The sequence below is a fragment of the Cervus elaphus genome, chromosome 18, assembly GCF_910594005.1.
Source record: "Cervus elaphus chromosome 18, mCerEla1.1, whole genome shotgun sequence".
Taxonomy (NCBI): Eukaryota; Metazoa; Chordata; class Mammalia; order Artiodactyla; family Cervidae; genus Cervus; species Cervus elaphus.
In genome coordinates, this window is record NC_057832.1 from 111,353,652 (window position 1) to 111,380,797 (window position 27,146).

The 27,146-nt window shown below is 48.7% G+C and overlaps 1 protein-coding gene, 1 long non-coding RNA gene, 3 pseudogenes and 4 gene segments (V, D, J or C); all 9 read left to right on the forward strand.

Annotated features, from left to right (window-relative positions):
- LOC122674686 overlaps positions 1 to 6,154 on the forward strand; it is a 20,385-nt gene extending 14,231 nt beyond the window's left edge. The window contains exon 5 of the mRNA XM_043873208.1: positions 6,086 to 6,154. The gene's annotated coding sequence lies outside the window, so the exon portion shown is untranslated. The remainder of the gene's footprint in view (positions 1 to 6,085) is intronic.
- Positions 1,513 to 4,794, forward strand: LOC122673903 (annotated as a pseudogene).
- LOC122673904 lies at positions 5,909 to 6,406 on the forward strand (annotated as a pseudogene).
- Positions 6,407 to 9,777: 3,371 nt separating this feature from the next.
- LOC122673905 lies at positions 9,778 to 10,540 on the forward strand. The segment is given in 2 exon segments: positions 9,778 to 9,915; positions 10,002 to 10,540. Coding segments are annotated over 2 exon segments (588 nt in total).
- A 1,788-nt stretch (positions 10,541 to 12,328) lies between these two features.
- On the forward strand, positions 12,329 to 13,223 carry LOC122674698 (annotated as a pseudogene).
- A 799-nt stretch (positions 13,224 to 14,022) lies between these two features.
- Positions 14,023 to 14,494, forward strand: LOC122673906. The segment is given in 2 exon segments: positions 14,023 to 14,071; positions 14,157 to 14,494. Coding segments are annotated over 2 exon segments (387 nt in total).
- Positions 14,495 to 16,216: 1,722 nt separating this feature from the next.
- LOC122673907 lies at positions 16,217 to 20,769 on the forward strand. The segment is given in 5 exon segments: positions 16,217 to 16,273; positions 16,389 to 16,747; positions 19,621 to 19,640; positions 20,279 to 20,282; positions 20,629 to 20,769. Coding segments are annotated over 5 exon segments (573 nt in total).
- A 1,716-nt stretch (positions 20,770 to 22,485) lies between these two features.
- LOC122673908 lies at positions 22,486 to 23,054 on the forward strand. The segment is given in 3 exon segments: positions 22,486 to 22,534; positions 22,665 to 22,978; positions 23,049 to 23,054. Coding segments are annotated over 3 exon segments (369 nt in total).
- Positions 23,055 to 23,096: 42 nt separating this feature from the next.
- LOC122674710 lies at positions 23,097 to 25,408 on the forward strand. The gene is made up of 3 exons (XR_006335023.1): positions 23,097 to 23,123; positions 24,825 to 25,106; positions 25,216 to 25,408. It is a non-coding gene; the product is annotated as an uncharacterized LOC122674710 (long non-coding RNA).
- Positions 25,409 to 27,146: the final 1,738 nt, after the last annotated feature.

The window sequence follows — 27,146 nt, forward strand, 5'->3', positions numbered from 1 at the left end:
TCTGTCTTTTCACCGTAGCTGCCAGGTGAACGTAACATGCTAGCAGCTCTGACTCCTAGTATCAGTCTGAACATGAGGCCTCCAGGAGGGAAGGGTGTTGGGAAATCAGGTACATCTAGACCCTCTTGTCTCTCCCCGGGCACCACATGCCTGTCGCTGTGGAAGGTTATCCCCTAGGCTGGCCCTTGTGTGTTCTCTGCTCTTGTCCAACTTACCCAGATGTGGGGTCTTTCTTCTCCCATCTTCCTGGCCCTTGTACCCACCCTTCTCTACTTCAGCCTAGCTGCTCCTCCCTCATCTGGGTCATGTCCTTGCCCATCACCCAGGGAACCTTATAATGATCCCTAAGTGGTCGTGTTTGAGTAGGCTCTCTGGGGTCCTCAAAGAGAATGAAACCTCAGCTAATTATTAATCATCCAAAATTCCTTGCTAGTCCCTCAGGAGAAGGAGAGACAAGCTGTGTGTGTATGTGTTCTCCACCACTGCCTGTCGTTAGCATCTAAATAGCCTAGACCCTGATGCTGGAAAAGACTGAAAGCAAGACAAGAAGGTGGTGGCCGAGAAAGCGGTGGTTAGATAGCATCTCTGACTCAACAGACATGAATTTGGGCAACCTCTGGGAGATTGTGAAGAACAGGGGAGCTTGGTGTGCTGCGATGCATGAGGTCTCAAAGAGTTAGACTCGAGTTAGCAATTGAACACCACCACCACCAACAAAAACTAACCCAAGTTTATAGCATCTCTTTCATCATAATCTTCTAAAAGTCAAAGTATTAAATATGTCCTGCATGAGCACATTTCTTTTCTTGTGAAATACAAAATTATAAACCAGCTATGGCAGGCTGCTGTGGGTCTTTGTGTTTCGAATTGTGTGTGTGTCCTTTTGAAAAACAAAAGAAAAACACAGTGCGATAGGCAAACTGTGAAATATTTTCTAATATGAACACATCCCATGACTATAAAACCTGGGCAGACAATCTTGGTTTCCACACATAGACCACATGGGGACGCTGTGGAACTGCCAAACTCCAGAAGATTCTGGGGCAGAGCAAGGGGACAGTGCTAGTGCCTGGGACCAAGAGGGTTAAGAGAAAGCTTCATTTGGGGTTTTTATCTCTAGAAGCCTGACTAGCATAGGCACTAATTTGAAAGCTTGCTGTCCCAGCTGGGAGCCATGAACTTCAAGTATGCAATGCTGAAGGAGCCTCTGAGGTTGCAGAAAAAGTGAAGGATATGGAGCTGGGATTTGGTAGGAAAGAAACAGAAAAGGGAAACATCAGCCTGAAGAGAGAAGCAAAGGAGACATAGGGAAGGGCGTCGGGCATCAACCCAGCCTCGCCCAGAGCAGCAGTCCAGCTCACACGTCATCTAAGAGACTGTAGGACAGAGCAGCGTTCGTAGATCAGCTGACCTGGAATGAGAGGTCAGATTCCTGGGAACTAGCAGAGGCAATGACATCAGAGCAGTGATGTCCCTGCCTCACCTCCAATCAGGGGAAGGAGGCCCAGAACCCCAGCTCTCAGAGAAGCAGAGCTCCGAGCAAGGAGACACAGACAGCTCTGCCCCTCCTGCCATGGGCTGCAGCCCCGTCTGCTGTGTGGCTCTTTGTCTCCTGGCAGCAGGTGGGTCCTTGGCACAGGAGAGAATCTGTGTTCCTAGCCTGACTTTGCCTGAAACCAAGGCACCATCGGCTTCTCTCCTGCGGTGTTTCTCAGCCCCATCTTCTTCCCCCTCAGGCCTTGTGGATGCAGGAGTCACCCAAATCCCAAGATACCTGATTAAAGCAAGAGGACAGCGAGTGACCCTGGGATGCTCCCCTGTCTCTGGACACCTCTCTGTGTACTGGTACCAACAGCCTGGGCCAGGGCCCCCGGTTCCTCATTGAGCATTACAGGCAGGAAGTGAGGGGAGAAGTACAGCTCCTGGATCGATTCTCAGCAAAACAGTTCAGTGACTCTCGCTCTGAGCTGAAATTGAGCGCCTTGGAGCTGATGGACTCAGCCGTGTATCTCTGTGCCAGCAGCCCAGACACAGCCCTGCATGATCAGGTGCCTCTGGCACAAAAACTCTCCTACCCCAGCTCAGGAAGTGTGGTGAGGGTGACTGCCTGCCTTCCAGGCCTAGATAGATCCGATAGTCTCTCCCAGACATTCTTCTTCTGCTGTGTTTTAATGGTCCTAAAGGTCATCCTAGGTAACTATTATTTTCCCTGTTTATACATCTGAGTGGAACTGACTTGCCCACGTCTCATATTTCATTCCTTTCAGAGCAAGGTATTTGATTCAAGTCTGTCTTCATCTCTTGTGATCTTTGCCCCCCCAAAACTGTCCCCCACAAGAATAAATAATAGACACACACACACAAATACATACACACACATGTTTTAAAGCAATTGGCTCACACAGTTGTTAAGGCTGGTAAGTGCAAAAGCTGCAGGCTGGTCTGGTGCTACTAGACACTGAGGGGGAACTGATGTTTAAGTTCAAAAGCAGAACTAGTGGCCCAGTGTGAAGGCCATGAACTGACAATTATCTCTTACTTGGGGGAGGATCAGTGTTCTTTTGTCCGTTCATCTCTTCTCCTGGTTTCATGAAGCCCACCTACATTATCGAGGGTCATCTGCTTTACAAATTAAAATGCTAATCTAATCTATTATTAAAATTTACCTATTAACATATTACCTTTTCGAAAACTACCCCTTTTAGGAGCACCCAGAAAAATAAAGCTAAATATCCATGGCAGAGTCTAGTTGACATATTTTATTAGTCAGGACACCGTCTTCCAGGGTTTCACAAGAATTTAGTCGCATGAAGTCCCTGACAGGTAACAGGACTCTGGATTTCTTGAGCCTTTTGCTAATCTCTGACAGCCTCCTCTAGTGCTTCCTAGGTACTAAAGTAGATATGGACACAGTGTGACTTCAAGCCCTATACTTGAGGTCTTCAGATGTCACAGGAATGAAAGTAATTGTGCTTGCTGGTTCACTACATGAGATAAACAGAGCATGTAACTTACCCTCAGGCGTTTTTACATCAACTTTATTGGCATATGGATTATAGTAAACATTTGAATAATGTGAAGTTTGGGAGCCCTGACCCAGCTCTAACCCTGATGTAAAAGTTTCTTTAAAATTCAGTCAACCTGCTGTATTTATGATTCCAGAACAGCAGATTCAACCAGACACAATTGTGTAGTACTGTGAAAAGTGACAGTGAAAGTTACTCAGTTGTGTCTGACTCTTTGTGACCCCCATACAGTCCATGAAATTCTCCAGGCCAGAATACTGGAGTGGGTAACCTTTCCCTCCTCCGGCAGATCTTCCCCACCCAGGGATCCAACCCAGGTCTCTCCCATTGCAGGGAGATTCTTTACCAATGAACAACAAGGTCTGTAGTTAGCATCTATTAAAAATTCCACACAAAACTGGACCCAGGAAGTTCAAAAAAGTGTGTTTCGAGGGATCCTCTGTATATACAATAACATTACAAACTGTACAGTGAACCAAAGAATGGTTTTGATCAATCCATCTGTATGTGCCCCTGGATCATTCGTCTATAAAGACTGAGAACATTTCATCACTAGATGTTCTCTCAGGCCCCCTTCCCAGGCCTGTCTCTTTCCCTGACAGTGAACAGTATGATTTCTGTTGCTGTCATTCTGTTTTAAAGTCCTCTTTAGCCCAGAGCTAAATATTTAAAACATTACTCCTGGAAAGGATTATGGATAAGGACTTTCTTGAAAGCATGTGAGCACCATATCCATGTCAGGGACTATCCTATCTGGAGATGGATGGTTTGGAAAATGACCATCCAAAGATCTTCCCTGCCGGTATAAGCTTTTTTTTGTTTTGTTTTTAATTACTTATGCGCTTTCATAAATTTCTTTTCTCATGCACACATTGCCTGAAATGATTTTATGGTGCTCTTTTGACAGGAAGTCCTCATTTAGGAAATTCCTTTAAGGTCCCATGTGAAACACACACAACAAGGCTTCCTGTGCCCACACTGGTGCTGGGACTGAGCAGGCAACCAGAAGCAGCAACTAGGGTGAGAGATCATCTCATGTCAGGAGAAGCCTGCCTTTGATTTGACCCCAGCTACAAGTCACAAGAGTTGAGTTGAAAAGTTCCCCTTTCTGCAGCGGCCTGGCCTGGGCACTAGTCTCCTGTGTTGTGGGCCCCACTGTCTCTTGGGCCAGTGACACTCTGAGCACAGGTGTGGATCCCATGGCCTTGCCAGGCCCCAATTCAAGGCTTGTTTTTGTGGCTACAACATCGGGCTCATTCCTTGCTTCTGACTTTAGTTTCTGTGTTTTTGTCTCTGAGGCCCCAGGAATGGTTAGTCCCTCAGACCCAAGACCTGAGACCAGCATATCAGGAGATCACCACGGTCACCTACTCATGACCAGGTGCATGATATTCAGGTTCAGAAATTATTGAGAAGTTGGAAATCACAGCAGCAGAGCATAGCAGCTAGTACAGGGTCCTTCTAAATGTGAGGTCTGTGCACCGTGATAGTCTAGGGTCTAGGATGTCAGTTACTGAATGGCTGCCACGCTTCACAAGGAAGTACTCCCATGCAATGGATGTCTCACGTAGAATCGGAGCTTTTCTCCTTTGCCCGGGGTCAGCCATCTCTCCCGACATCCCTCCACGTCTGGACGCCTTTGTGCCAACGTGTCATCCGTGGTGCTGGGCAGCCAGCTTCTCCCCTCCAAGCAAGGTGGGCACAGGCCTGAGGTGGTTCGGCCCGCTGCCCCCCCACCCCTCAGACACCAGAAGACGTGCTCAGGTGAGCATGACGGCGTGAGCCTGCGTTTGACAGGCCCCCTGTCAGTCGTGAATTAATAAGCAAAGGAGCCCAAGGATTCCTCAAGTGTTGATGAGCCGGCTCTAAGGTTGGGGAAACAGATCCAAAATCATTGTGGGTGGAAGGACATGAACAAGACTGTTGTCAACTAAAGAAAGTAGAAACATGAGGGATTTCTCGGGACACGTGAGTCCTAAAGGGCAGCAGGAAGCCCTGAGGAATTTCCCTGAGATTCAAAACCACAGAAATATGTAGATAAAGAAAATGAATGTATGTATTAATGAACAGCTATTTCTGGGATAAAATGTACCTAAAGTTGTGAACAGTTTTATGGAAAGTTTACAAGAACTTGTAAGGCTTATGTTCATTGAGCTGGATGGGTCTCCCTGTTGTGACCTGTTCAGTTCGCTCAGTTGCTAGGTCGTGTCCGACTCTTTGCGACCCCCTGATTGCAGAATGCCAGGCTTTCCTGTGCATCACCAACTCCTGAAGGTTATGCAAACATATACCCATCACGTCGGCAATGCCATCCAACCATCTCATCCTCTGTCGTCCCCTTCTCCTCCTGCTTTCAATCTTGCCCAGCATCAGGGTTTCTTCAAATGAGTCAGTTCTTCACATCAGGTGGCCAAAGTATTGGAGTTTCAGCTTCAGCATCAGTCCTTCCAATGAATATTCAGGACTGACTTCCTTTATGATGGACTGCTTGTATCTCCTTCCAGTCCAAGGGACTCTCAAGAGTCTTCTCCAACACCACAGTTCAAAAGCATCAATTCTTCGGCCCTCAGCTTTCTTTATAGTCCAACTCTCACATCCATACGTGACTACTGGAAAAACCATAGCTTTAACCAGATGGACATTTGTTGGCAAAGTAAATGTCTCTGCTTTTTAATATGCTGTCTAGGTTGGTCATATGTGAACTGTTCACTTAGGTTCATTTCTGATTTGAGCCTTGGGGGAAGGGGCTTGGCCCCCTGAGTGACAGGTTGGTTCTTGGGCCTGGCAGGGACAGTGACATCTCAGAAGGACTCCCTGGAGAGCCCCTCTCCCCTCTCATCCACACTCAGACCAGAGGACCCTCTGCCTGCCCCGCCCCCGCCATGAGCCCCTGCCTCCTGGGCTGTGTGGTCTTCTGTCTCCTGCAGGCAGGTGAGTCCTGGGGGCAGGGTCCGCTTGGGGGGTCCCAGCACTGAGCATGTCCGCTGTGACTGCATCATCGGTCCTCCTTCTCCACAGGGGCGGTCCACGCTGGTGTCACTCAGGACCCCAGATTCCAGGTCGTGAGGACAGGACAGAGGACAACACTGAAATGCACTCAGGATTTGGGTCATGACCGCATGTACTGGTATTGACAGGACCTGGGACACAGGCTGAGGCTGATTCATTACTCAGCTGTGGCTACCAACACGGAGAAAGGAGATGTGCCCGACGGGTACAGCATCTCCAGACCAAACACAGAGAACTTCCCTCTGACACTGAAGTCTGCCAACCGCTCCCAGACATCTGTGTACTTCTGCACCAGCAGTTACTCCGCGGCGCTGCACCGCCACCTCCTCTCTGTGCAAAAAGATAAGGGAAGCCCTGCGGCCTGGAAATAGAAGAACCCCTTGCAGGGTTCTCGCACGCGGAGCCTCGGAGCCCAGGGCCACACGTCTGCAGTGTGACACGGAGTGTGCAGTCTCCTATCACGCCCAGCTGCATCTACCTTAAATACAGTGCACGGTTGGTGTTTTTAATTTCAAAGTCTCATAACTTTAATAATCAATGGGTTAATATATAATCTCTGTATATAAATCCATTACCTAGAATTAGTGATATTTAATTAATGTAGAAAATAAAGAAATATGTGGATCTGACTAATCAGAGGGATCTAAGGAATGCAGTGTCCCAGGCTGTATTCACCTGAGCTCATCAGAGTGTCTGTATTGAAGGTCTGTGTGATTCCACCTCAGCATGCTACTGCCAGTGAAATTATTTTCTTCTTAATGGAAATGTTGGTTTCTACAGTCTTTTACCTCCAGAGGCTAAGAGGGAATTTGAAGACCAATCTGAAGTCAGCCAGGATGGGAAGACAGTAGAACAACTGTGTGTGTGTGTGTGTGTGAGTGTGTGAATTCAGGGTGTGGGGTGTTTACATTCTTGCTTTAGACAGAAGGCACAGATCTATGAGACTCTGGACCTTTGGCCACTAGGAGGCGCTGTGGGCCCACGGTAAGCAGGGGACTTGGGAGGGGTGGAGATTCACCCTGGGGAGGGCAGCTTTAAGGAACCTTGGCTACATGCCTGCCTGAGAAAGCAGGATTGAGATCCCTGAGATCCTGAGGTTCCAGGACACATGGGACCAGTACAGACTCCTCACTGCCAGGGAAAGTGGGGATGTGCCTGGATCCTCAGGATGTGCCCAGGAGATGGTCTCCTGGAGCTGCAAGCAAAGTGGAGGTGAAGGGGTTGGGGTGGCTGGTGAGGGCTGGGTGATTGTCAGCTGATTACCTGGTGATTCTCAGCCAGGTGAGTGCCTGGCTGAGTGTTAGGCAGGGCCAGGCAGAGGACAACAAGCTCTGTTGTGGGCATATGGGGACATGGGAATGGTGCACCCTTCACACCCACCCCTTGTTCAGGGTCTGTGAAGGGCAAGGAATGGTATAGAGGGCTCACCTTTGGTCCTGGCAGGGTGTACAGTGGGTAGGGAACTTGCAGAAACACACAGCTGTGACGTCATAGGCAAATGCTCCAATCAGGGAAGCAGGAGGGTGGGCAGTTTACTCCACTTACCCTAGGAGACCTGCCCCCAGCCAGCAGCAGTCTTGGATTCCTGATGCTGCCATAGGCGCCAGGCTCCTCTGCTGTGTGACTCTCTGCTTCCTGGGAGCAGGTGACTCCTGGACACAGTGTGGGAGCTTCTGAGATGTATTTGCCTCCCTGAGATAGAAGCCCGTCGGTGAGGGCTGCAACAGGAGGCTTCCCTGTGCTCTGCCCTCAGCTTTCTTGTGCTCCCCAACAGGCCTGGTGGATTCTGAATTCACCCAGACCCCCAAATATCTGATCAAATCAAGAAAGCAGCAAGTGAGGCTGAGATGTTCCTCTGAATTTGGACATCGCTTTGTGTACTGGTACCAACAGGCTCTGGGCCAGGGCCCCCAGTTCCTCATTCAGTATTACAACAGGGAAGTTAATGAGAAAGGAAACATATCAGATCGATTCTCAGGAGAACAGTTCAGTGATTTTTCGCTTGGAGCTGAACTTGGGCTCCTTGGAGCTGACGGATTCCACCCTTTATCTATGTGCCAGTAGCCAAGACAACGCCCTGCATGATCAGGTGCCTCTGGGACAAAAACACTCCTGCCCCAGCTCAGGAAGTGGTGGTGAGTGTGTTGAATGCCAGCCTGGCAAGCCCAGTCTCTGGTGGAGTAGACAGTCTTCCCCAGATGTTCATTTCTTGATATACTTTAATGCTCACAAAGATCATGCAAGATAAGTAGTATTTTAACTGTTTATATATCTGAGTGAACATGATTTGCCCAGATCTCATACTTCATAATTATTGCAAGGACTCTGACTCAAGTCTCTTCTCATCACCTGTGGTGACTTGCCACGAATGTAACTGTCTCCCTACAGAACAAATTAGATATGCATGGGGGTTATGTGTAACAAGATTGAATTTGGGGCTCTAAGACATGAACTTTCATTCAGTGAATGGCGGTCCTGCTTCACAAGGAGGTATTCCCATGGAGGAATTTCTCAAATAAAAACAGAGCAGTTTTTGTTTATTCTGGAGTCTGCATCTCCCTCCATGTCCCTCCTAAGTCTGCATTCCTTTGTGCCAATAAGTAACCCGAGCTGGGCTACCAGCTTCTCTCCATTCAGAAAGGTGGGTCACAGGCCTGAGGGTATCTGCTTGCTCCCTCCCCAGACCTGGGAAGCAGGGGCTCCTGTGAACTTGAAGGAGCTGTACCTGCCTTTGGCTGGTGGACCAACTGTCAGTGAATTGATAAGAAACAGACCAAACAATTCCTCAATGTTGATGAGCTTGTGATAAGGGTAGGATCAGACACCTGGAGAAACATGATAGGTGGAGGGACATTCTCAGGACTGCAGGCAATTAAAGTGCAAATAGGCCTTGAAGTCCTACTGGGACACATGAGTCATAAGGGGCAACAGGAAGCCAGAAGGATTTCCCCAAGACTTAAAACTACAGAAATATGCAGATAAATAAATGTAACGTATGTGTTAATGAAAAATTATCTCTGGACTAGAACATACAAAAAATTTGATCAGTTTCACGGACAGATTACAACAACTTGTAAGGCTTATGTCCGTGAGCTGAATGGGTCTCCCTGTTATGAACTATTCACTCAGGTTTGATAGCTTCCATTAAAAGGTGTTGGATTCATGATTTCCGAAGACGATTTAGCTTCAAGACCAGTGACCAGTCTTGATCAATTAAGAGATTTTGTGTAGCTGAGTTTTTTTAACATATAAAAAGGGACAAGGAAATCTTCTGACATAGACATCAAAGGGGGAGGGAGAGTGCCCCCGCTTGCTAGTCTTATCAAGGCCTCATATAGTTTATCAGATCCATTCACAATATACATCTTAAATTAACAAGATTAGAACTGACAATAGAAAGTTCTCACCAAACACACTTACACAAAATATATCTTAAGATAACAAGATTAGTTAGATGATTAGTTAGATTAGTAAGGAGAAACATGTCCCCCAGCAAGATAGGTCCCTCTATTGACTAACCAAAGCAATGTAGAAAAAATGTTTGTTCTTTGCTCCTTGAGAGTCCTGGATCCCTTTCACCTTCTCTAGGGCTCTGGATTTCTTTCTCTTCCTCGGGGACCCTGGACTTATTCTCAGCCAGTCTAGGAAGTGACTCTCTGAGGTTCATCTTTGATTTGAGGCTCTGGGGGAAAGGGCGTGGCCCCCTTTTGGTGCAGGTCGGCTCTGGGGCCTGGCAGGGACAGTGACATCTCAGAAGGACTCCCTGGAGAGCCCCTCTCCCCTCTCATCCACACTCAGACCAGAGGGCCCTCTGCCTGTCCCGCCCCTGCCATGAGCCCCTGCTTCCTGGGCTGTGTGGTCTTCTGTCTCCTGCAGGCAGGTGAGTCCTGGGGGCAGGGTCCCCTTGGGGGTGCCAGCACCAAGCATGTCCACTGTGAGTGCAGCATCGGTCCTCCTTCTCCACAGGGGCGGTCCACGTAGGTGTCACTCAGGACCCCAGATTCCAGGTCGTGAGGACAGGACACAGCGAGACACTGAAATGTACTCAGGATTTGGGTCATGATCACATGTACTGGTACCGACAAGACCTGGGGCACGGGCTGAGGCTGATCTATTACTCAGCTGGTGTGCCCAGTAGCGAGCCGGGAGATGTGTCCGAGGGTTACAGCGTCTCCAGATCAAACAAAGAGAACTTCCCTCTGACACTGAAGTCTGCCATCCGCAACCAGACATCTGTGTACTTCTGTGCCAGCAGTTACTCCACGGCGCTTCACGGCCACCTCCTCTCTGTGCAGAAAGTACTAGGTGCCCACGATCAGGCTCCCAGCACCAGAAACCTTGGGCCTTTGTGGGCCACGTGCCTGCAGTGTGACCCTGGGTGTGTGGACAACGCAGCCCCAGCCTCACTCCCAGGCCTCGGGGCCATGTGTCCACCATCGGTCTCTGTCTTTCCACTGCATCCTCCCTGTGAACCAGGAAGATGCTTCCCCAGCTCTGACTCCTAGTCATCACCTGAGCCTGAGACCTCTAGGAGGGAAGGATGTTGGTAAATTAGATTTAAATAGGCCCTCCTGTCTTACCTCAGGCACTTCATCAATGTCTCTCTGGAAGGTTCTCCGCCAGCCTGACTCTCACATGCTCTCTTCTCTTGCCCACCTTTCCCAGGCAGGCAGGACATTCCTCTCCCCACCTCTCTGCATCAGCTCCCTGGCCCTCTCTCCCATAGCCACAGGCTCCTCCCTCATCTGCCTCAGGTCCCTTCTCATTTCGCAGGGAGGCCTTTAAAGTGGCCCCTCCACATGCTCTGCTTTGAGCAAGCTGGATGGAATCATCAAAGAGAAATCAACTTCAGTTAATCACCAATCATCCAAAAACTCATGGGAGTTCATCTCAGGGGGACAGATGATCTTTGTGTGTTCTCCCACCGCCCCGCCTGCCTTGACTTCCTTAGCAACTCATCTAACCAAGGCCAGGTTGCCACCACCTGGAGCCCTCATCAAAATCTTCTCAAAGTCAAAATATATCATACATCACCCCCATTATATCAAGATTTTATAAGTGCAGAAATAGATGAGATCATGTTTCTAAAACTTCTATTAAAGGTTTTATCTAGAATTTGATAATGCTCAATTTAAATACACAATCTGGAAATATATACATCTGATTAATCAGCAGTAGTTATGGAACACATGTTTGCTGCCAGATTCACTTGAGATCCTCAGAGTATTTATTCTATGATTATATATTTCCATCTTAGATAACTACATCATTATAGTGATGCTACAATCATTTCTCTCTTAGTGAAAAGTTTGGATCATAAAGTCTTCTGCCTTCAGAGGCTAAGAGTGGATTTGAAGATAAACCCTATCAGCCAGGCTAGGAAGGCAGGAGAACAGATGTGTGTTTGTATGTGTGAGTGCGCGTGTGTGTGTTTGTGTGTGTGTGTGAGTGTGTGTGTGTGTCTGTGTGTGTGAGTGTGTGTGTGTGTCTGTGTGTGTGTGTCTGTGTGTGTGTGTCTGTGTGTGTGTATCTGTGTGTATGTGTCTGTGTGTGTGTGTGTCTGTGTGTATATGTGTGTATGTGTGTGTGTCTGTGTGTGTGTCTGTGTGTGTATGTGTGAGTGTGTGTATGTGTGTGTGTGTGCAGGGTCCTGGATTTTTGTACCCTTGCTTTCAACAGATGGTGCAAATCCATGAAACCCTTTGGCCACTTGGAGGCACTGTGTTTCCAAGGTAAGTAGGGTGTATTGGGAGGGGTTGAGAATCTCTCTGGAGAGGGCAGTTTAAGGGAACCTTGGCTATATCATGCCTGCATATGGGAGCAGGTTTGAGTTCCCTGAACTGTTCCAAGACATATGGAACCAGCACAGACTCCTCCCTGCCCAGAGAACTGGGCACGTGCCTGGAACCTCAGGATGTTCACGGTTATCATATTCGGGATCAGCATGTGAGGAGGAGGTGAAGGGGTTGGGGTGGTTGGTGAGGTCTTGGGGCTGAGTGTCAGGCAGGGTCAGGCAGAGGAGAACAAGACATGTTTTGGGCACATGGGACCAGGGGATGAAACTCACCTCACAGCCAAACTTGCTGAGGGGCTGTCAGGACAGGGATGGCATAGAGGAGCCAGCCCTGGGTAATGCTGAGGGGTCCAGTGGACAAGGGCAGCCTGCAGAGACACAGAGCAGTGACATCATAGGCAAACGCTCCAATCAGGGAAGCAGGAGGGTCAGCACTTACACCTCTCACCCCAGGAGCCCCGCCCCCAGCCAGCAGCAGCCTTGGGTTCCTGATGCTGCCATGGGCTCCAGGCTCCTCTGCTGTGTGACTCTCTGCGTCCTGGGAGCAGGTGAGTCTGGACACAGTGGGGGCTTCTGAGATGTTTTTTCACCCTGCGACAGAAGCCCGTGATGACGGTTGAGGCAGGAGGCTTCCCTGTGCTCTGCCCTCAGTTTCCTTGTCTCCTCACTACAGGCCTGGTGGATTCTGAAGTCACCCAGACACCCAAGTACCGGATCAAATCAGGAAAACAGCAAGTGACTCTGAGATGTTCCCCTGAATCTGGACTCCGCTCTGTGTACGGGTACCAACAGGCCCTGGGCCAGGGCCCCCAATTCCTCATTCAGTATTACAACAGGGAAGTTAGTGAGAAAGGAAACACATCAGATTGATTCTCAGGAAAACAGTTCAGTGATCTTTGCTCAGAGCTGAACTTGATCTCCTTGGAGCTGACAGACTCCGCCCTGTATCTCTGTGCCAGCAGCCAAGACATAGCCCTGCGTGATCAGGTGCCTCTGGGACAAAAACACCCCTGCCCCAGCTCAGGAAGTGGTGCCCCGTGTGTCAGCTGCCAGCCTGCCAAGCCCAGTCTCTGGTAGAGCGATAGACTTTCCCAGACATTCATTTCTTTATATGCTTTAATGCTCACTAAGATCATCAAGATAAGTATAATTTTAACTGTTTGTACATCTGAGGGGACGGGAATTGCCCAGATCTCATACTTCATAACTTACAACTAGGCTTCCGCTCAAGTTTGTTCTCAGCACCTGTGGTTCCTTTCCTCATGGAAATGGCTCCATACAGAGCAAAGTCCATATCCGTGCTGGGCTCTGTGTAACAGGGACAGTGTGGGGCTGTAAGATATGAACTGTTACTCAGTGAATGGCAGCTGTGCATCACAAGGAGGCATTCCCATGGAAAGGATCTCTCAATAAAGAAAGAGCATTTTTCAGTTACCCTGGAGTCTGCCACCTCTTGCCGTGTCCCTCCTACGTCTGTATTCCTTTGTGCCAATATGTCATCTGGGGTGGTGGGCAACCAGCTTCTCTAAACCCAGAAAGGTGGGTCACAGGCCTGAGGGGGCTCTGCTTGCTCCCTCCCCTGACACGGGACACTCGGGCTCCTGTGAACATGAATGAGCTGTACCTGCATTTAGCTGGTGGACCGTCTGTCAGTGAATTGATTAGATAGACCAACAATTCCTCAAATGTTGATGAGCCTGCAATGAAGTTGGGAGCAGGTTCCTGGAGAAACATGGTAAGTGAATGGACAATCTCAGGACTGTGGTCAATTATGCAGAAATGGAAACTTGAAGTCCTACTGGGTCACATCAGTCATAAAGTCAAAGCGAAGCCAGAAGGATTTCCATAAGATTTAACACTACAGAAATATGCAGATAGATAAAAGTAAACAATGTATTAATGAAGAATTATCTCTGGACTAGAACACACACAAAATTTAATTAGTTTGACATAAAGTTTACATCAACTTCTCAGGCTTATATCTGTTGATCTGAATGGATCTCCCTGTTGTGAACAGTTCACTCAGGTTAATTTCTGATTTGAGCCTCTAGGGGAAGGGGCTTGGCCCCCTGAGTGACAGGTCGCTCTGGGACCCGGCAGGGACAGGGACATCTCAGAAGGACTGCCTGGAGAGCCCCTCTCCCCTCTCATCCACACTCAGACCAGAGGGCCCTCCTCCGCCCCGCTCCCACCATGAGCCCCTGCCTCCTGGGCTGTGTGGTCTTCTGTCTCCTGCAAGCAGGTGAGTCCTGGCGGCAGGGTCCCCTTGGGGTGTCAGCACTGAGCATGTCCACTGTGACTGCAGCATCTGTCCTCCTTCTCCACAGGGGCGGTCCACGCTGGTGTCACGCAGGACCCCAGATTCCAGGTCGTGAGGACAGGACCGAGGACAACAATGAAATGCACTCAGGATCTGGGTCATAACCCTATGTACTGGTACCGACAAGACCCGGGACACGGGCTGAGGCTGATCCATTACTCAGCTGTGGCTCCCTCCACAGAGCAAGGAGATGTGCCCGACGGGTACAGCGTCTCCAGACCAAAAACAGAGAACTTCCCTCTCACGCTGAAGTCTGCCAACCGCTCCCAGACATCTGTGTACTTCTGTGCCAGCAGTGACTCCACGGCGCTGCACCACCACCTCTTTTCTGTGCAAAAAGGGTGATGAGGGCCCTGCAGCCTGGAACTGGGGAGCCCCTTGCAGACTCCTAGCACCCGAGCCTCGGAGCCAACTGACACACTGGCAACATAGCCAGTACTTGTTGATCTTGGCTGGCACAGATCTGACAACAGGACCTCAAGGACATGTGTCCAGTTTCACTCTCTGTCTTTTCACCGTAGCTGCCACGAGAGCCTAAAGATGCTAGCCAGCTATGACTCCTAATATCAGTCTGAACAGGAGGCCTCCAGGAGGGAAGGGTGTTGGGAAATCAGGTACATCTAGACCCTCTTGTCTCTCCCCGGGCACCACATGCCTGTGGCTGTGGAAGGTTCTACCCCAGGCTGGCCCTTGTGAGGACTCTGCTCTTGTCCCACTTCCCCAGATGTGGGGTCTTTCCTCTCCCACCTTCCTGGCCCTCGTTCCCACCGTTCTCTACTTCAGCCTAGCTGCTCCTCCCTCATTTGGGACATGTCGTTGCCCGTCATCCAGGGAACCTTGTAATGATCCCTAAGTTTTCATATTTGAGTAGACTCCCTGGGGACCTCAAAGAGAATGCAACCTCAGTTAATTATTAATCATCCATAATTCCTTTGTAGTCCCTTAGGAGAGGGAGAGGCATACTGTGTGTGTATTCTCCACCACTGCCTGTCTTTAGCATCTAAATAGCCTAGACCCTGATGTTGGGAAAGACTGAAAGCAAAAGGAGAAGGGGGTGGCAGAGAAAGAGGTGGTTAAATAGCATCACTGACTCAACAGACATGAATCTGAGCAAACTCTGGGAGACAGTGAAGAACAGGGGAGCTTGGTGTGCTGTGATGCAAGGGGTATCAAAGAGTTGGACTGGAGTTAGCAATTGAACACCAGCACCACCAACAAAACTAACCCAAGTTTGTAGCAATTCCCTCATCACAATCTTGTAAAAGTCAAAGTATTAAATATTTCCTGCATGAACACCTTTCTTTTCTCTTGAAATACAAAATCATAAATCTGCTAAGGCAGGCTGGTTTGTGAGTTTGTGTTTCTAAATGCGTGTGTGTTCTTTAGAAAAACAAAACAAGCAAAAACACAGTGTGATCGGCAAGCAGTGAAATATTTTCTAATATGAAAACATCCCATGACTATTAAATCTGGGGAGGCAATCCTCCTTTCCACCCATACCACATGGGGACGCTGTGGAACTGCCAAACTCCGGAAGAATCTGGGGCAGAGCAAGGGGACAGTGCTAGTGTCTGGGACCAAGAGGGTTAAGAGAAAGCTTCATTTGGGGTTTTTATCTCTAGAAGCCTGACTAGCATAGGTGCTAATTTGTAAGCTTGCTGTCCCAGCTGGGAGCCATGAACTTCAACTATGCAATGCTGAAGGAGACTCTGAGGTTGCAGAAAAAGTGAAGGGTATGGAGGTGGGATTTGGTAGGAAAGAAACAGAAAAGGGAAACACCAGCCTGAAGGGAGAAGCGAAGGAGCCACGGGGAAGGGCATCGGGCATAAACCCAGCCTCGCCCAGAGCAGCAGTCCAGCTCACACGTCATCTAAGAGACTGCAGGAGAGAGCAGGGTTCCTGGATCAGCTGACCTGGAATGAGAGGTCAGATTCCTGGAACCTGTAGAGGCAATGACATCAGAGCAGTGACGTCCATGCCTCACCTCCAATCAGGGGAAGGAGGCCCAGAACCCCAGCTCTCAGAGAAGCAGAGCTCTGAGCAAGGAGACGCAGGACAGCTCTGCCCCTCCTGCCATGGGCTGCAGCCCCGTCTGCTGTGTGGCTCTTTGTCTCCTGGCAGCAGGTGGGTCCTTGGCACAGGAGAGAATCTGTTTTCCTAGGCTGACTTTGCCTGAAACCAAGGCACCATCGGCTTCTCTCCTGCGGTTTTTGTCAGCCCCAGTCTTCTTCCCCCTCAGGCCTTGTGGATGCTGGAGTCACACAAACCCCAAGATACCTGATTAAAGCAAGAGGACAGCAAGTGACACTGGGATGCTCCCCTGTCTCTGGACACCTCTCTGTGTACTGGTACCAACAGGCCCTGGGCCAGGGCCCCCGGTTCCTCGTTCAGTATTACAGGCAGGAAGTGAGGGGAGAAGCACAGCTCCCGGATCGATTCTCAGCAAAACAGTTCAGTGACTCTCGCTCTGAGCTGAACTTGAGCTCCTTGGAGCTGACGGACTCGGCCGTGTATCTCTGTGCCAGCAGCCCAGACACAGCCCTGCATGATCAGGTGCCTCTGGCACAAAAAGTCTCCTACCCCAGCTCAGGAAGTGTGGTGAGGGTGACTGCCTGCCTTCCAGGCCTAGATAGATCCGATAGACTCTCCCAGACATTCTTCCTCTGCTGTGTTTTAATGGTCCCACAGATCATCCTAGGTAAGTATTATTTTCTCTGTTTACACATCTGAGTGGAACTGACTTGTCCACATCTTCTGTGTCATTACTTTCAGAGCAAGGAATTTGATTCAAGCCTGTCCTCATTACTTGTGGTCTTTGCCCCCATAAAACTCTCTCCCACATAAAATAAATAGTACACATAAACACACACACACACATACACACGTACATGTTTTAAAGCAACTGGCTCACATATTTGTTAAGACTGGTAAGTCCAAAAGCTGCAGGCTGGTCTTGTGCTACTAGACACTGAGGGGGAACTGATGTTTAAGTTGAAAAGCAGAACTAATGGCCCAGTGTGATGGCCTTCGACTGATAATTATCTCTTACTTGGGGGAAGAATAGTGATTTCGTCTGTTCATCGCTTCACCTGGTTTCATGAAGACCACCTACGTTATGGAGGGTCATCTACTTTATGAATTAAAATGTTAATCTAATCTATTATTAAAATATACCTATTCACATGTTGAAAGTGAAGTCGCTGAGTCGTGTCCAACTCTTTGCAACCCATGGACTGTAGCCCACCAGGCTCCTCCACCCATGGAACTGTTTAGGCAAGAGTACTGGAGTGGGTTGCCATTTCCTTCTCCAGAGGATCTTCCTGACCCAGAGATCGAACCTGGGTCTCCCACATTGCGGGCAGATGCTTTATCGTCTGAGCCAAAAAATAACCCTCTTTGGAGCACCCAGAAAAATAAAGCTAAATAGCCATGGCAGAGTCAAGTTGACATATTGTATTAGTCAGGACACCGTCTTCCAGGCTTGCACAGGAATTTAGTCGCATGAAGTCCCTGGCAGGTAACAGGACTCTGGATTTCTTGACTCCCTTTGGTAATCTCTGACAGCCTCCTCTAGTGCTTTCTAGGTACTAAAGTAGATATGGACATGTTGTGACTTCAAGCCCTATACTTCAGGTCTACAGATGTCACAGGAAAGAAAGTAATTGTGTTTGTTGGTTCAATACATGAGAGAAACAGAGCATGTAATGTACCCTCAGGTGTTTTTACATCAAATATTGGCATATGAATTATAGTAAACATTTGAATAATGTGAAGTTTGTGGACCCTGACCCAGCCCTAACCCTGCTGTAAAAGTTTGTTTAAAATTCAGTCAACCTGCTGTATTTATGATTCCAGAACAGCAGATTCAACCAGACACAATTGTGTAGTACTGTGAAAAGTGACAGTGAAAGTTACTCAGTTGTGTCTGACTCTTTGTGACCCCCATACAGTCCTTGAAATTCTCCAGGCCAGAATACTGGACTGGGCAGCCTTTCCCTCCTCTAGCAGATCTTCCCCACCCAGGGATCCAACCCAGGTCTCTCCCATTGCAGCGAGATTCTTTACCAGATGAACAACAAGGTCTATAATTAGCATATATTAAAAATTCCACACAAAACTGGACACAGGAAGTTCAAAAAAGTGAGGTTCAAGGGACCCAGTCTATATATAATAACATTACACACTGTGCAGTGAACCAAGGAATGGTTTTGATCCATCCATACATATGTGTCCATGGAACATTCGCCTATAAAGACTGAGAACATTTCATCACCAGAAATTCTCTCAGGCCCCATTCCCAGGCCTGTCTCTTTCCCTGACAGTGAACAGTATGATTTCTTTTGCTGTCATTCTGTTTTAAAGTCCTCTTTAGCCCAGAGCTAAATATTTAAAACATTACTCCTGGAAAGGATTATGGTTAAAGACTTTCTTGAAAGCATGTGAGCACCATATCCATGTCAGGGACTATCCTATCTGGAGATGGATGGTTTGGAAAATGACCATCCAAAGATCTTCCCTGCCGGTACAAGCTTTTTTTTGTTTGTTTGTTTTTAAATTACTTATGCACTTTCATAAATTTCTTTTCTCATGCACACATTGCCTGAAATGATTTTATGGTGCTCTTTTGACAGGAAGTCCTCATCTAGGAAATTCCTTTAAGATCCCATGTGAAACACACACAACAAGGCTTCCTGGTCACACACTGGGTGCTGGGACTGAGCAGGCAACCAAAAGCAGCACTTTTGGTGAGAGATCATTTCATGTCAGGAGAAGCTTGCCTTTGATTTGACCCCAGCTACAAGTCACAGGAGTTGAGTTGAAAAGTCCCCCTTTCTGCGGCGGCCTGGCCTGGGCACTAGGCTCCTGTGTTGTGCGTCCCACTGTCTCTTGGACCAGAGACACTCTGAGCACAGGTGTGGATCCCATGGACTTGCCAGGCCCCAATTCAAGGCTTGTTTTTGTGGCTACAACATTGGGCTCATTCCTTGCTTCTGACTTTAGTTTCTGTGTTTTTGTCTCTGAGGCCCCAGGAATAGTTAGTCCCCCAGACCCCAGAAGTCAGACCAGCACATCAGGAGGTCACCACGGTCACCCACTCATGACCAGCTGATTGATATTCAGGTTCAGAAATTATTGAGAAGTTGAAAATCACTGCAGCAGAGCATGACAGCTAGCACAGGGTCCTTCTAAATGTGAGGTCTGAGCACCGTGATAGAGTCTAGGGTCTAGGATGTCAGTTACTGAATGGCTGCCACGCTTCACAAGGAAGTACTCCCATGCAATGGATGTCTCACGTAGAATCGGAGCTTTTTCCTTTGCCCCGGGTCAGCCATCTCTCCCGACATCCCTCCACGTCTGGACTCCTTTGTGCCTACATGGCATCCGTGGTGCTGGGCAGCCAGCTTCTCTCCTCAAAGCAAGGTGGGCCACAGGCCTGAGGTGGTTCGGCCTGCTGCCCCCCCACCCCTCAGACACCAGAAGACGTGCTCAGGTGAGCATGACGGCACTGAGCCTGCGTTTGACAGGCCCCCTGTCAGTCGGTGAATTAATAAGCAATAGAGCCCAAGGATTCCTCAGGTGTTGATGAGCCTGCCCTAAGGTTGGGGAAACAGGTCCAGAATCATTGTGAGTGGAAGGACATGAACAGGACTGCTGTCAATTTAACAAAGTAGAAACATGAGGGATTACTGGGGATATGTGAGTCCTAAAGGGCAGCAGGAAGCCCTGAGGATTTTCCCTGAGATTCAAAACCACAGAAATATGTAGACAAATAAAATGAATGTATGTATTATTGAACAGCTATTTCTGGAATAAAATGTACCGAAAGTGGTGAACAGTTTTATAGAAAGTTTAGAAGTACTTGTAAGGCTTATGTGCATTGAGCTGGATGGGTTTCCCTGCTGTGAGCAGTTCACTCAGGTTCATTTCTGAATTGAGCCTCTGGTGAAAGGGGCGTGGTTCCTGAGTGACAGCTAGGCTCTGGGGCCTGGCAGGGACAGTGAAGTCTCAGAAGGATTCCCTGGAGAGCCCCTTTTCCCTCTCATCCACACTCAGAACAGAGGACCCTCCGCCTGCCCCCCCTCCATGAGCCCCTGCCTCCTGGGCTGTGTGGTCTTCTGTCTCCTGCAGGCAGGTGAGTCCTGGGGGGCAGGGTCCCCTTGGGGGTGCCAGCACTGAGCATGTCCGCTGTGACTGCAGCATCGGTCCTCCCTCCACAGGGGCGGTCCACGCGGGTGTCACTCAGGACCCCAGTTTCCAGGTCGTGAGGACAGGACAGAGCGTGACACTTAATTGTACTCAGGATCTGGGTCATAACTGTATGTACTGGTACCGACAAGCCCCAGGACACGGGCTGAGGCTAATCCATTAGTCAGCTATGCCTCCCTCCACGGAGCAAGGAGACGTGCCCAATGGGTACAGCATTCAGACCAAACAGAGAGAACTTCGCTCTCACGCTGGAGTCTGCCAACCACTCCCAGACATCTGTGTACTTCTGTGCCAGCAGTTACTCCACGCCACTGCACGGCCACCTGTTCTCCGTACAAAAAGACAGGGGGCCCACGCGCAGGCTCCGAGCACCGGGAGCCTCACGCCCTGGGGACCACTGGCCGGCACTGTGACCCTGGATGTGCGATCTGAACAGGCCTGGATCTGACCCCAGGGACTCGGAGACACATGTCCACCATCCGTCTCTCTTTCAGAAAGCATCCAGTTCTGACTAGTTCTGACTGTTACTCATCAGCTTAAGACCCCCGGGAGGGAAGGATATTGGTAAGTCAGATACATCTAGCCCACTTGTCTCTCCCCAGCACCTCATTGCTATCTCTCTGGAAGTTTCTCCCCCCTCCTAGCTCTCAAGTGCTCCCTGCTCTTGCCCACCAGAGGGGCGGGTCTTCCCCCTTTACTGCCTTGGCCTCAGCTCCCCTGCCCTCTCTGCTCCAGACACACTGCCCTCCCCTCATCTGGATCATGGCCCTTCCCATGACACAGGGAACGTTGTAACCATGCCTAAGCCGTTGTGTTTGAGAAAGCTCTTGCGGTCATCAAAGAGAAAACACCCTCAGTTAATTAGAAACCGTTCAAAATCCCTCAGAAGTCCATTCGCAGGATGAGAGACAGGCTGGGTGTGTGTGTTCTCCTCCCTGCCCCTCTTTCTTTGCATCTCAATTAACCTGGACTAGGTTTCCATCATTTCCCTCAGAGAAATCTTCTCAAAGTCAAAATATTTCCTCCATGGTATCTTACTATATCAAGATTTTACCAGTTTATAGGAAATAAATAGGTTCATACCCGTAAAACCTCTTAATAAAATGCACTGGTTAGAATTTGGTAATGCTTAATTTAATTATGAAATCTGGAAATATATGTATCTGATTAATCAGAAGAAGGTCTTGAATCCAGGTGTCAAGGCTGGCTTCATTTGAGATCATGAGAGGGCTTATTTCTATTGCCTGTATTACTCCACTTTAGCTAACTACTGTCATTGTAGTAATGCAGCAATTATTTCCTTCTTAGCAGAAATGTCTGATCATACAGTGTTTTACCTCCACAGCCCAAGACTAGACTTGAAAATCAACCCTAGTTCAGCCAGGCGGGTAAGGGAGCAGATGAAGGATGTGTGTGTTTGTGTGTGTGTGTGTGTGTTTGTGTGTGTTTGTGTGTGTGTGTGTGTAGGGGTTGAAAGTGTGGAGTGTGGGGGATTTCTATTCTTGTTTTAGATGGAAGGCACAGATCTGTGAGACTGTGGATCACTGGCCCCTAGGAGGCACTGTGGGTCCATGGTAAGCTGGGTGCCCTGGGAGGGGTTGACAGTCACCCTGGGGAGAGTAGCTTAGGGGAACCTTGGCTACATGCCTGCATCAGAAAACAGGTTTGAGTTCCCTGAGTGGTCCAGACACATGGACCCAGCCCAGACACCTCACTGCCCAAGGGAGTGGGGACGTGCCTGGATCCTCAGGATGTGCCCAGGGGGTCGTCTCCTGGAGCAGCCTGGGAAATGGTGGGTGATGGATTAGTGTGGCTGGTGAGGGCTGGATGAGGAGTGTCAGGCAGGGACAGGAAGAGAAGAGAAAGCCATGTTATGGACATATGGGGACAGTGCTCACCTCACACCCACCCTTATCTGAGGGGCTGTGCAGGACGGGGAAGGGCATAGAGGAGCCCACCATGAGACCTGGCCAGGGGTGCAGTGGATCAGGAAACAGCCTGCAGGGACACAGAACAGTGACGTCATAGGCAATGGTCCAATCAGGGAAGTGGGAGGGTCAGCACTTTACACCACTCAGCCCAGGAGCCCCGCCCCCAGCCAGCAGCAGTCCTGAATTCCTGATGCTGCCATGGGCTCCAGGCTCCTCTGCTGTGTGACTCTCTGCCTCCTCGGATCAGGTGAGTCTGGACACAGTGTGGGAGCTTCTGAGATGCCTTTGCCTCCCTGAGATAGAAACCTGGCAATGAGGGCTGCAGCGGGAGGCTTCCGTGTGCTCTGCCCTCAGCTTCCTTGTCTCCTCCCCAACAGGTCTGGTGGATTCTGGAGTCACCCAGACCCCCAAGTACCTGATCAAATCAAGAAAGCAGCAGTCGACTCTGAGATGTTCCCCTGAATCTGGACACCGCTTTGTGTACTGGTACCAACAGGCCCTGGGCCAGGGCCCCCAGTTCCTCATTCAGTATTATGATGGGAAAGAGTATCTAAAAGGAAACATATCGGATCGATTCTCAGTAAAACAGTTGAGTGGCTCTCGCTCTGAGCTGAACTTGGGCTCCTTGGAGCTGACGGACTCTGCCCTGTATCTCTGTGCCAGCAGCCAAGACACAGCCCTGCATGATCAGGTGCCTCTGGGACAAAAACACTCCTGCCCCAGCTCAGGAAGTGTGGTGAGCGTGACTGCCTGCCTTCCAGGCCTAGATAGATCCGATGGTCTCTCCCAGAAATTCTTTTTCTGCTGTGTTTTAATGCTCCCAAAGATCATCCTAGGTAAGTATTATTTTCTCTGTTTATACATCTGAGTGGAAATGACTTGCCCACGTCTCATATTTCATTCCTTTCAGAGCAAGGTACTTGATTCAAGTCTGTCCTCATCTCTTGTGATCTTTGCCCCCCGAAACTGTCCCCCACAAGAATAAATAATATACACATACACTAAATACATACACACATACATGTTTTGAAGAAATTGGCTCATATATTTGTTAAGGCTGGTAAGTCCAAAAGCTGCAAGCTGGTCTGGTGCTTTTAGAGACTGAGGGGGAACTGGTGTTTAAGTTCAAAAGCAGAAGAACTAGTGGCCCAGTGTGAAGGGCATCAGCTGACAATGATGTCTTACTTGGGGGAGGATCAGAAGCCCACCTACGTTATGGAGGGTCATCTGCTTTACCAATTAAAATGCTAATCTAATCTATTATTAAAATACACCTATTCACATGTTACCTTTTCCAAAAATACCCCTTTTAGGAGCACCCAGAAAAATAAAGCTAAATATCCATTGCAGAGTCAAGTTGACATATTGTATTATTCAGGACACCATCTTCCAGGGTTGCACAAAATTTAGTCGCATGAAGTCCCTGGCACGTAACAGGACTCTGGATTTCTTGACTCCCTTTGGTAATCTCTGTCAGCCTCCTCTAGTGCTTCCTAGGTACTAAAGTAGATATGGACACATTTTGACTTCAAACCCTATACTTGAGGTCTTCAGATGTCAAAGGAAAGAAAGTAATTGTGTTTTTTGGTTCAATACATGAGATAAACAGAGCATGTAACTTACCCTCAGGCGTTTTTACATCAACGCCTGGCATATGAATTATAGTAAACATTTGAATAATGTGAATTTTGGGGGCCCTGACCCAGCCCTAACCATGATGTAAAAGTTTGTTTAAATTCAATCAACCCTCTCTATTTATGATTCCAGAACAGCAGATTCAACCAGACACAATTGTGTAGTACTGTCAAAAGTGAAAGTGAAAGTTACTCAGTTGTGTCTGACTCTTTGTGACCTCCATACAGTCCATGAAATTCTCCAGGCCAGAATACTGGAGTGAGTAGCCATTTCCTCCTCCAGCAGATCTTCCCCACCCAGGGATCCAACCCAGGTCTCTCCCATTGCAGGGAGATTCTTTACCAGACGAACAACAAGGTCTGTAGGTAGCATCTGTTAAAAATTCCACACAAAACTGGACACAGGAAGTTTAAAAAAGTGAGGTTCAAGGGACCCACTGAATATACAATAACATTATACACTGTACAGTGAACTGAAGAATGGTTTTGATCCTTTCATCTGTATGTGCCCATGGAACATTCACCTATAAAGACTGAGAATACTTCATCACCAGAAATTCTCTCAGGCTCCCTTCCCAGGCCTGTCTCCATGACAATGAACAGTATGATTTCTTTTGCTGTCATTCTGTTTTAAAGTCCTCTTTAGCCCAGAGCTAAATATTTAAAACATTACTCCTGGTAAGGATAATGGTTAAAGACTTTCTTGAAAGCATGTGAGCACCATATCCATTTCAAGGACTATCCTATCTGGAGATGGATGATTTGGAAAATGACTATCCAAAGATCTTCCCTGCCGGTACAAGCTTTTATTTGTTTTTTAAAAACAATTATTTATGCACTTTAATAAATTTCTTTTCTCATGCACACATTCTCTGAAATGATTTTATGATGCTATTTTGACAGGAAAACCTCATCTCCTAGGAAATTCCTTTGAGGTCCCATGTGAAACACACACAAGTCTTCCTGTGCACACACTGGGTGCTGGGACTGAGTAGGCAACCAGAAGCAGCAACTAGGGTGAGAGATCACTTCATGTCAGGAGAAGCTTGCCTTTGATTTGACCCCAGCTACAAGTCACAGGAGTTGAGTTGAAAAGTCTCCCTTTCTGTAGAAGCCTGGCCTGGGCACCAATCTCCTCTGTTGTGGGTCCCACTGTCTCTGGGACCAGAGACATTCTGAGCACAGGTGAGGATCCCATGGACTTGTCAGTCCCAATTCAAGGCTTGTTTTTGTAGCTACAACATCGGGCTCATTCACGGCTTCTGACTTTAGTTTCTGTGTTTTTGTCTCTGAGGCCCTAGGAAGAGTTACTCCTCCAGACCCCAGACTTGTGATCAGGTTCCATGGAAACCAGCACACCAGGAGGTAAACATGGTCAGCCAGTCATGACCAGGTGCATGATAATCAGGTTCAGAAATCATTGAGAATTTGAAAATCACTACAGCAGAGCATGGCAGCTAGCACAGGGTCCTTCTAAACGTGAGATCTGTGCGGTGTGATAGAGCCTACGGTCTAGAATGTCAGTCACTGATTGGCTGCCATTTTCACAAGGAAGTATCCCATGCAATGGATGTCTCACGTAGAATCGGAGCATTTTCCCTCTGCCCCGGGGTCAGCCATCTCTCCCGACATCCCTCCACGTCTGGACTCCTTTGTGCCAACATGTCATCCGTGGTGCTGGGCAGCCAGCTTCTCTCCTCAAAGCAAGGTGGGCACAGGCCTGAGGTGGTTCGGCCCGCTGCCCCCCCACCCCTCAGACACCAGAAGACGTGCTCAGGTGAGCATGACGGCGTGAGCCTGCCTTTGACAGGCACCCTGTCAGTCGGTGAATTAATAAGTGATAGAGCCCAAGGATTCCTCAGGTGTTGATGAGCCTGCCCTAAGGTTGGGGAACCATATCCAGAATCACTGTGGGTGGAAGGACATGAACAAGACTCTTGTTAATTAAACAAAGTAGAAACATGAGGGATTACTGGGGACATGTGAGTCCTAAAGGGCAGCAGGAAGCCCTGAGGAATTTCCCTGAGATTCAAAACCACAGAAATATGTAGACAAATAAAATGAATGTATGTATTAATGAACAGCTATTTCTGGAATAAAATGTACGTAAAGTTGTGAACAGTTTTACGGAAAGTTCACAAGAACTTGTAAGGCTTATGTGCATTGAACTGGCTGGGTCTCCCTGTTGTGAACTGTTCAGTTCGTTCAGTCATTAGGTCGTGTCCGACTCTTTGCGACCCCATGGATTACAGAATGCCAGGCTTTCCTGTGCATCACCAACTCCCAGAGGTTACTCAAATCCATGTCCATCATGTTGGCAATGCCATCCAACCATCTCATCCTCTGTCGTCCCCTTCTCCTTCTGCTTTCAATCTTGCCCAGCATCACAGTCTCTTCAAATGAGTCAGTTCTTCACATCAGGTGGCCAAAGTATTCGAGTTTCAGCTTCAGCATCAGTCCTTCCAATGAATATTCAGGACTGACTTCCTTTAGGATGGACTGCTTGTATCTCCTTGCAGTCCAAGGGACTCTCAAGAGTCTTCTCTGACACCACAGTTCAAAAGCATCAATTCTTCGGCACTCAGCTTTCTTTATAGTCCAACTCTCACATCCATACCTGACTACTGGAAAAACCATAGCTTTAACCAGATGGACATTTGTTGGCAAAGTATATGTCTCTGCTTTTTAATATGCTGTCTAGGTTGGTCATATGTGAACTGTTCACTTAGGTTCATTTCTGATTTGAGCCTCTGGGGGAATGGGCGTGGCCCCCTGAGTGACAGGTTGGCTCTGAGGCCTGGCAGGGAGAGTGACATCTCCGAAGGACTCCCTGGAGAGCCCCTCTCCCCTCTCATCCACACTCAGACCAGAGGACCCTCTGCCTGCCCCGCCCCCGCCATGAGCCCCTGCCTCCTGGGCGGTGTGGTCTTCTGTCTCCTGCAGGCAAGTGAGTCCTGGGGGCAGGGTCCCCTTGGGGGTGCCAGCACTGAGCATGCCCTCTGTGACTGCAGCATCGGTCCTCCTTCTCCACAGGGTCGGTCCACGCTGGTGTCACTCAGGACCCCAGATTACAGGTCCTGAGGACAGGACAGAGGGCGACACTTAATTGTACTCAGGATCTGGGTCATGACTATATATGCTGGTACCAACAAGACCCAGGACTCGGGCTGAGTTCACCAAGGAGCAAGGAAACGTGCCCGACGGGTACAGCGTCTCCAGACCAAA